Source organism: Garra rufa, chromosome 5 (assembly GCF_049309525.1).
Source record: "Garra rufa chromosome 5, GarRuf1.0, whole genome shotgun sequence".
NCBI lineage: Eukaryota > Metazoa > Chordata > Actinopteri > Cypriniformes > Cyprinidae > Garra > Garra rufa.
Window position 1 is genome coordinate 4,983,161 of NC_133365.1, and position 10,131 is coordinate 4,993,291.

The 10,131-nt window shown below is 33.4% G+C and overlaps 1 protein-coding gene across 2 annotated transcripts; it reads left to right on the top strand.

The window, feature by feature from the left end:
- Positions 1-1,742: 1,742 nt before the first annotated feature.
- On the top strand, positions 1,743-9,606 carry unga (uracil DNA glycosylase a). 2 transcript variants are annotated; one of them, XM_073839475.1, is made up of 7 exons: positions 1,743-1,936; positions 2,623-2,817; positions 4,331-4,426; positions 5,653-5,750; positions 6,958-7,046; positions 8,933-9,111; positions 9,207-9,606. In XM_073839475.1, exons 1-7 carry the CDS (start codon positions 1,832-1,834, stop codon positions 9,345-9,347), a joined length of 903 nt encoding a protein of 300 aa, XP_073695576.1. In that variant the 5' UTR covers positions 1,743-1,831; the 3' UTR covers positions 9,348-9,606. The 2 variants fall into 2 exon arrangements, with proteins under 2 accessions (XP_073695576.1, XP_073695577.1); XM_073839476.1 differs by having other exon boundaries at positions 1,743-1,900; positions 2,581-2,817.
- The last annotated feature ends 525 nt before the right edge of the window (positions 9,607-10,131 follow it).

Here is a 10,131-nt window from a genome sequence, read left to right on the forward strand (position 1 = left end):
TTAATTTTTGATTAGTAATATGCATTGCTAAGAACTTCATTTGGACAACTTTAAAGGCGATTTTCTCAATCTTTTTAATTTTTTCCACCCTCAGATTCTAGATTTTCAAATAGTTGCATCTCTGCCAAATATTGTCCTATCCTAACTGTCCTTATTCATCTTTCGGATGCATAAATATCCACCTTTTTGTATAACTTTGTAAAAAAAATTAATGAATGATATCTGATTAGAATCTTTTATAATATATAACAGAAGTGCTAAATAATTTCCATTTTGAACATGATCTATTGTTGTTTCATATTAAGTTTTTGTGGAATATTTGCTTAAGTGTTCTTGTAGGCTAACCTTTGTTCAAAACAGTAAAACGTTTCCTTCTGTTGTATATGTTAATATTGTAATGTGTTTACTTATGCTCACTGAATTGTTATTACTGGAGCACAAAACCAGTCTTAAGTAGCATGGGTATATTTGTAGCAATAGCCATAAATAGACTGTGTTGGTCAAAATTATTAATATAATTATTCATATATTAAGTAAAATCATGTTCCATGAAAATATTTTGTAAATTTCCTACCGTAAATATATCAAAACTTAATTTTTGATTAGTAATATGCATTGCTAAGAACTTCATTTGCACAACTTTAAAGGCGATTTTCTCAATATTTAGATTAGATTGCGAAAGAGTTGCATCTCTGCCAAATATTGCCCATACATCTTATTTATCCAGCTTTCGGATGATGTATAAAGCTCAGAAATATCAGACAACTGACTCTTATGACTGGTTTTGTGGCTCAGGGTCACATTTGAGAAAACAGTTGCATTTTGTTAGGAATAGTGAAAAGCATTTGTGATAAACACACTGGTTTGAGGGATTTGCTGGAATATATGTTTGGTTGAGCAGTGGCCACACAGGGTCGCTGTGCTCATGTTGGTGTTTATGCCCATGGTTTATTTTTTGTTATGATATTGTCTTGTGACCTTGCAAGGTGTTTTTCATTGTGAAATGTTATCCCTCTTGCCTTTTCTGTATCTGTTGCTCACCGTCACCAATTTTTATTAAACAATTTTACCATTTGATTTTACCATCATTACAATTAGGGTATTAGTAGAAATAGTAGTTAAGGCAAAAAAAAAAAAAAAAAAAAAAAAAAGCATTCGGCTTGCTATACAGGCCTAAACATATACAAAACAAATAAAAAAGTGCAAAACATTATAGCCATAACATGGAACACAAGCTTTTTTATTCATATCAAAATGAAACTACCAATTATAGAACAACAGCCACAGCAATAAAATATAAGAAATCGTTAAAAGCAACATTAATAATAAAAAACAAAATAGAAATCTAAACTATTTATAGTCTCTTCTGTATCAGAAAGATTTTTTACTTCCTATACTTATACTTAGAGTGTGTCATTATAAGAGTAACGTTTATTCAAAGTTTAAAATGTATCAAGATTGTATAAAATGTATCAAAATTGTATCAAAATGTATCAAGATTGTATCAAATGTATCAAGAGATGTATAATTATATTTTTATATTAGTGTTGTTGTTGTTGTTGGCCTTTCTGCTGGGATCCTGAATTGTAATATGCTTTGTGTGCTACTCACTGGTTGCTGATCAATTAATATTAAAAAAAAAAAGAAAAATGTATCAAGCTTTGTCTTATTTGTCCCCAAACACGAGCTGAACACGTTACGTCCTCACGACGTCATTACGTCACACACAGACGTCTGGCGGGAGTTATAGCTCTTCAAACACTATCGCGCGTCCACACCTCGAGTATATTTTAAAGTTTATTTCTCTTAAACAGTTATTTTATTTGTCAAAATGATTGGACAGAAAAGCATCACGTCATTTTTCTCGCCAATGTCCAAGAAAAGAAATCTGGACGAGATGGTTAACGTTACATGCCCAGAGGATGGAAGTGATCATGTGAGTAAAACAAGCACAAGCTTTATAATATGCATACACATGTCATGCTAACTATGAATGAAACTGATTGTGTTTTATGTATGTGTTAAACATGTTGTCATTCATTTAACAAATAGAATAGTCTCTCGCTATTTTATGATTCCCGCTAAAGTTTAACGCTTCCGGAAATAGTCTTACGTCACCTGTCTAAACAAAAACATTTCGCATACTGTGAATTTTTTTTTTAATTCAGTTTCACTTCTGTCCGTTTAATTGTATTTAACTCATAAACTCATATATCGGAGTGTTAAATAATTACTGTATCAATTGCGTCTGATTTCCCCTTTCCCGCTAAATGTAGCGTGCAAACTTCCGGAAGTAGTTTTACGTCACTTACCTAAACAAAGACTAGTTTCGATTATTTTCAACAGCACGCGTTAAAGCAAGTGTAAAGGAAAGATTTGAACGTAAACAATAGTTTTGTCAGTTTATTTGCATGTAACATATTCTCACGAATTTATGTTGTGATTATTAACGCTATAAATCGGCGCCAGAATTCTGATGCATTTTGAGAAAACATTTTGTGGCATAATAATTAAGCAATGTTTTCCAACATAGCTGGCCTTCGTTTTTTAAACGCACACATGGCTGGTCTTTTAGCAAAGCGGACGCGGAGTTCATCCAAATATATTAAAATCCTCTCTCAGGGCAAAAAGCAAAAGTTGGAGAGCGAAGATGTGACCCCTCCACGGTCCCTGAGTCCTGAGCAGCTGGATCGGATCTCCAGAAACAAGAAGGCGGCTCTGGAGCGGCTCTCTGCAAACCACACTGTTCCTCATGGAATTGGAGAGAGCTGGAAGAACGCACTCAATGCTGAATTCAAGAAGCCCTACTTTAAGTCAGTAAGTGGAAAACAACTTTTAAGTAATACTTAAAGGGGTCATTGGATGCAAAACTAACTTTTCCAAGTTGTTTGAACATTAATGTGTGTTGGCAGTTTGTGTACACAACCACCCTACAATGGTAAAAATCCACCCAGTGCTATTTGTTTAATCTTTAAAAGTAATATCCCCTTTTTAAAATCAGCTCATTCTCAGCTTCTTGTCGTTGTGACGAAACACATTTGATTGACATGAGCGCCTTACCTTAGCCCCGCCCTCACCGAGCTGAAACAGTCCGAATACGATCACCATTGTGTGACTCAGGTGCAGAGGAAGACTCTAATTGAGTGATTGAGGTGTTCTGTTGTTGGATGTAATCATGAACATAGCAGTCATCATTTACTCGTTACTTTTGTTTTTAAATGGAAAGCGCCGATCCCGATCTACATATGCGTCTATGTTCGTGCGAATCGTTCCTGATGCAGCTTCACCCACAGCAGAAATGAAGATAAGGGTTTTTTTATGCATCTTTGCAAATGGCCTTTGTTAATAATGTGCTTGTTGGCAAGTTTCGCCGATAAATGCGGCTAAAGTAAACATAATCCAGAGAGGGGCGGGGCGAGTAGAGCTCGTGGCATTTAAAGGGGCCATGTCTTAAAATGAGCTGAAATTTTGCAGAGCTGATTTTGACAAGGTAAAAGGGTGTGTTTTTTACACTACTATTGAGAATTTTTAACCAAAGTATATTGGCGTATTATATATGTATGGGCATCCGATGACCCCTTTATGCCGAGACACTGCAGGTGAATAGGGTTAAAAAAAACAACTAATAGTTATGACCTCACTTATCTAGTTGATTGATTACATTCATAATTGCAAACATTTTTTGTATTACAGGTTTTCTAAAATGTTAGGTTTAAATGTGCAAATTCAATTTGCACTAATTTGCATTCATTTCTAGTACAAAAATCAACACTGGATGAAGTTAGTTTCAAAATTCTTATTTTTTTGGACATATTAGAGTCAAATGTTTTTAGTATTGAGTATCTCATTTCGTCACTCCATAATTCAGAAACAACTTAGAACAGTCAGTAAACACTATTTTTTTTTTAGTATTTTCGGGGGAATAAAATGAATAAAATCAAGCAAATCATATCTGAACAAATCCCTCTGTAAAAACCTTCAGGATATAGACAGGAATACAAATGTAAAGTGTGGTGTGTGTAAGTGCTACTGAAGTGGAGATTTATGGCTCAGTGTAGGAGAAAAAACTCTTGGCCTTTGAAAATCTGTATTGTAATTGAAATCTATTGACACAAATAGATAAAGTGCTATAAAAGAAACACTTAACAGTGTCTTTTGAGTGTTTCTTTTCTACTAGTCTGAAGAACACTTTATGAAACACCAAAAAGCCCAATATCTTTTTTTTTTTTTAACTTGACAGGTGCATTAAAAAACAGTGTTTTTGCCTGCAGTGTCTTTCCTTAAATGTTCTAAAATGAAGAGTAATGCAACAATAGTTTCTATCTTGCAGTTGATGTCATTTGTTGCTGAGGAGAGGCAAAAACACACCGTCTACCCGCCTACGAATGAAGTTTTTACCTGGACACAAACATGTGACATTAAAGATGTGAGTTGGACGTCATGTTCGTATGAGAGAGTTGTTGTCAGAGTGTTTTTACTTCACTCAGTTGTAATGAAAATTTGTGTCCAAAGATTAACAAAATTATAGGTTTTTCATGTTTTTTCCCCATGTATTTTGCCTTTTTTTTTTCACCATTGCATAAATTAAATAGCCAATATTTGCTTTTTACAGTTTTGTCTTGCTTTTCAAAGAAAAAAATCAATTCTAAAACAACCACAAAAAATATTTAGAACATTTGTAACATTCTAGTAGACATTATAGCCTACCAATGAACCACAATTTAACTTAAAATGAGTAAAATAGTAGTTTTTAAAAATACCATTTTTTAAAACCTCCTTCTTGAATCAGGCATGCGTTTTTAATGAACAAATAAATGCAGCCTTGCTGAGCAAAGGAGAATGTTAGAATAAATGTAATAATAGAGCTGTTGGAATGATTGTTAGCATTATTTTTGTCATACTTTATTTTATTTTACAGAACAACAAAATTACAATACTAACATTTATGAATGTTGACTTTTATATTTCTACAGCGTATTTAATTTCTAATGTTAATTTCAGTATTTACTAATGCATTATTAAAATTACAAGTTGTGTTTGTTAGTTAATGCACTGTGAACCAACATGAGCAAACAATGAACAACTGTCTTGTTTGTTCATGTTAGTTGCATCAAGTGACACCTCACTGTAAAGTTTCCAAAAAAGGATAGTGGCATCAATTGGTTAAGATTGAAAATTGCAGTTAATTAGTGTTTGTGGGGCTGCGCTGTGATCCTTAAATAGTCTTTTAATCTTGTCCTGAATATGTGTATTATATTAATACAGTTTAAGTTTTATTCTCATTTGATAGTGTCAGTGTAGTCAAACTAGAGTTTTCTGAAATAATTGATTCTGATCTTTTTTTCTTTGTTAGTTGTCCAAATGAGTGCTTTCTAGAACAGCTTCTATTCTCATTCTGCTTGACTCTGGCTCTGCATGTGTTTGCAAATATCAACAGCTGCATCTGAAACTAGGCCATATACTGTGTTACTCATACACTTTTTGGTTGTTGTTGAGTTTGGGACACTCTGGAGTGTGGCCTGGAATAATTAATTTCATTAACTGTTTGTACAAAACATGCCAAAGTGTTTGCTAAAAGCATCTGCTAAAGGTAAATGTTTGCTCTCAAAATACTGGTTTTCTAGGAAAGTACTAATCGTCTTGTGATGGTAGGTGAAGGTTGTGATACTTGGCCAGGATCCGTATCATGGACCAAACCAGGCTCATGGGCTTTGTTTCAGTGTGCAGAAACCTGTTCCTCCTCCACCGAGGTACTGCCTTACAGTCGCCCAGTCCAGTCAGGGTTTATTGTTATTGCACTTTTAACAATTCACACACATTTTACACACCGAGCTATCTTATTGTGATATATATCAATAGCTATTTTCAAAATATAAAGACTTTTCTTTAGTTTTCTAGTCAGCAAGTCAGAAGTGACTGTGGCAAGGTACAAAAAAACTCTGAAATACCGGAAGAAAAAAACACTACATTGGTTGTCTTTGTCCAGGGATGTCCAGTCCTGATTTTTTATGTTTATTTTTTTTAAAGCAGTTTCTTCTGCTCACCAAAGTACAACAAAAACAGTAAAATTGTAAAATATTTTTACTATTTAAAATGACTGTTTTCTATTTGAATATATTTTAAAATGATATTTATTTCTGTGATTTCAAAGCTGAATTTTCAGCATCATTACTCCAGTCTTCAGTGTCACACGATCCTTCAGAAATCATTCTAATATGCTGATTTGCTGCTCAAAAAAAATTTGTATTATTATTGTCAATATTTAACATTTTTCTATAATTTTTGGAAAATAAATGATAGAAAATAATACTTTTATTTAGCAAGGATGGTTTAAATCAATCAAAAATGATGATAAAGACATTTATAATGTTACAAAAGATTTCTATTTCAGGTAAATGCTGTTTTTCTGAATTTTCTGTTCATCAAAGAAACCTGAAATTCTACTCGGCTGTTTTCAACAATAATAATAATAATGATAATGTTTTTTTGAGCAGCGGATCAGAATATTAGAATGATTTCTGAAGGATCATGTGACACTGAAGACTGCAGTAATGATGCTGAAAATTCAGTTTTAAATCACGGAATAAATTACATTTTAAAATTTATTCAAATAGAAAACGCTTATTTTAAATAATAAAAATATTTCAAAGTGTTACTGTTTTTGCTGTTCTTTAGATCAAATAAATGCAGGCTTGGTGAGCAGAAGAGACTTCTTTAAAAAACATTAAAAACTTTTGACTGGTAGTGTAGCTTTTTAGGTTTACACAATCTAGAAAATCATACAAGTTCTTGCCTGTAGAAGACAATGTAATGAAACCTCCACTGAGTGGCAAATGATATTTTAGCAGCTTCTAATCTAAATGTCTGTTCTGTTGAATGTCACTGAGCATAATGAGGTTACACATTATTACAGGAACTAGATCAATCTTTGTTTTTGAATACAATGACTTTTCACAGCTTGGTGAACATCTTCAAAGAACTGGTTTCAGACATCGACGGCTTTGAGCATCCTGGTCACGGAGATCTCACAGGATGGGCCAAACAAGGTGTGCGTCTTCTACTTTCTCCTCTAGTGCACATTAATAGATCTTTATACAACGAATTCAGAAAATATGTCAAAAACACATACATTACAGTTTACTATTGCAGTGTAGGTTTTGGTTTGGAAATGGCACTTTTATCTGCAGAAAAACACAATTTATTGCATAAATGAGTATGTGAAAACAAAGATTACACAGACTTTTTTTTTTGCCCTGTCAAAAATGTCCATTTTATGAAAAAATAGTGACTTGCTAATCATGTTAACAACATGCTAGTAACTTGCTAATCATGCTACAAACATGTTAGCAACTAACTAATTATGTTAAAAGATTGTTAAACATGTTAGAAACATGCTAGTAACTTATTAGCATGCTAATCATGCTAATAAAATGCTAATCATGTTAGAAACTTATGTTATTATGCTAAAAGCTTGTTAATCATGTTAGAATCATGTTAGAAACATGCTAATCATGCTAGTAACTTATCAGCATGCTAATCATGCTAGAAACATGCTAGTAACATGTTAATCATGTTAGAAACATGCTAGTAACATATCAGCATGCTAGAAACATGCTAGTAACATGCTAATCATGTTAGAAACATGCTAGTAACGTATCAGCATGCTAGGAACATGCTAGTAACTTAATTATGCTAGTAACATGTAAATCATGCTAGCAGCATGCTAGTAAGTTTTTACTCATGTTAGAAACATGCTAATCATGCTAGCAACTTGTTAATAATGTTAGAAACATGCTAGCAACTTGTTAATCATGCTAGCAGCTTGTTAATCATGTTCAAGTCATGCTAGCAACATGTTAGCAACATGTTACTTGTGTTAATACCATGCTAATCATGCTAGAAACATGCTAGTAACTTAATTATGCTAGTAACATGTAAATCATGCTAGCAGCATGCTAGTAAGTTGTTACTCATGTTAGAAACATGCTAATCATGCTAGCAACTTGTTAATAATGTTAGAAACATGCTAGCAACTTGCTAATCATGCTAGCAGCTTGTTAATCATGTTTGAGTCATGCTAGCAACATGTTACTTGTGTTAATACCATGCTAATCATGCTAGAAACATGTTAACAGCATGTTAATCATACTACTAACATGCTAGCAACATGGTAATCATGCTAGAAACATGTTAACAACATGTTAGTAACATTTTAATCATGTTAGCAACACGTTAATAACTTGTTAATTATGTTAGCAACATGCTAATCATGCTAGAAACCAGTTAACATGATAATCATGTTAGAAACATACTAGTAACATGCTAATCATGTTATAAACATGCTAGTAACTTATTCAGCATGCTAATCATGCAAGAAACATGCTAGTAACTTAATTATGCTAGTAACATGTAAATCATGCTAGCAACTTGTTAATCATGCTAGCAGCTTGTTAATCATGTTCGAGTCATGCTAGCAACATGTTAGCAACATGTTACTTGTGTTAATACCATGCTAATCATGCTAGAAACATGTTAACAGCATGTTAATCATACTACTAACATGCTAGCAACATGGTAATCATGCTAGAAACATGTTGACAACATGTTATTAACATTTTAATCATGTTAGCAACACGTTAATAACTTGTTAATTATGTTAGCAACATGCTAATCATGCTAGAAACCAGTTAACATGCTAATCATGTTAGAAACATACTAGTGACATGCTAATGATGCTGTAAAACATTCAAACTTTAAACTTTTAAAACTACTTAAACTTCAAACTATTTCAGGCTGAAAACATTAAACTTTCAACTTTTTCAAACTTTCTGGTCCGTCTTTCTTAACCCAACTCAAAGTTAGTCTGTTCCTCTGGTTTTGATGGCTGTTGTGCTGTATAAGCTCATGTCCTGTGCTGATGAATGTGTTTCAGGAGTGCTGCTGCTGAACGCTGTGTTGACGGTGCGCGCTCATCAGGCCAACTCTCACAAGGACAAGGGCTGGGAGACGTTGACAGATGCTGTGGTTCACTGGCTCAGCTCTAACACACAGGGGCTGGTGTTCATTCTCTGGGGCTCTTATGCTCAGAAGAAGGGGGCTGCCATTGACAAGGTATGAAGTGTGATTCTTCTAGAAATGAACTTAAATCCAGCTTAAATACGTGAATGAATCGGTGGATTTGAATAAATGTGATCGTTGGCTTGTAGAAACGACACCACGTTCTGCAAGCGGTCCACCCCTCGCCGTTATCTGCTCACCGCGGCTTCTTTGGATGTAAACACTTCTCGAAGACCAACGAACTGCTGGAGAAATCAGGAAAGAAGCCGATTGACTGGAACGCTCTGTGATGTCGCCATTTGTGGTTGTAGATGGAATGCGGTTCGTCCCGTTTCAGAATTGACCTTTATGGTTTTCATGTTCATTTCCTGCAGAAAATGATCTATACGTTCCTTCTAAATGCTTATAGATGTGTTCTGTTTTCAAGAGTAGGCAAATGGTTTACTTTTAATTTATCTGTCCATTATCTACTTTTTCGTGCTTTGCTTTCAGATGTTATTGTAGCTTTAAACGTACAACACTAACGTCAGTGTTTTTTCGTGTTTGTTATTCAAGTCAAGACAATAAACTATTTTTTTACTGAAGTTGCTTTGACCGTTTAATCTTAGGTAGGATCAACTTTACTTTATATGGAAGCTCATTTCCACTACGTAAGAAAAAAATCCATGCCTTAAAAAGTACAAATTATGAGATAAATAGTCCAAATTATGACTTTAAGAGTCGTAATCCATTTTGACGTGTACAGTTATCATTTCAACTTTTTTTTTTTTTTAAATCTCATAACTTTAACTTTATCTCATAATTATGCCTTTTAAATTTTATATCTCATAATTTTGATAAATTAAGTCATTTTTCGTAATTATGACAGGGTCATAATTCACTCCTGAAGTCATAATTTTAATGTATCTCATAATTACGACTTTTAAAGTAATAGTTTATACTTTTTATCCCATAACTTTGACATAAGTAATTATTTCGACTTGTCTCAATTTTGTCATAATTGACTTCTAGTCATAATTTTGATTTATCTCATAATTACAATTTTAAAGTCACAATTTTGACTTTATTTGTATT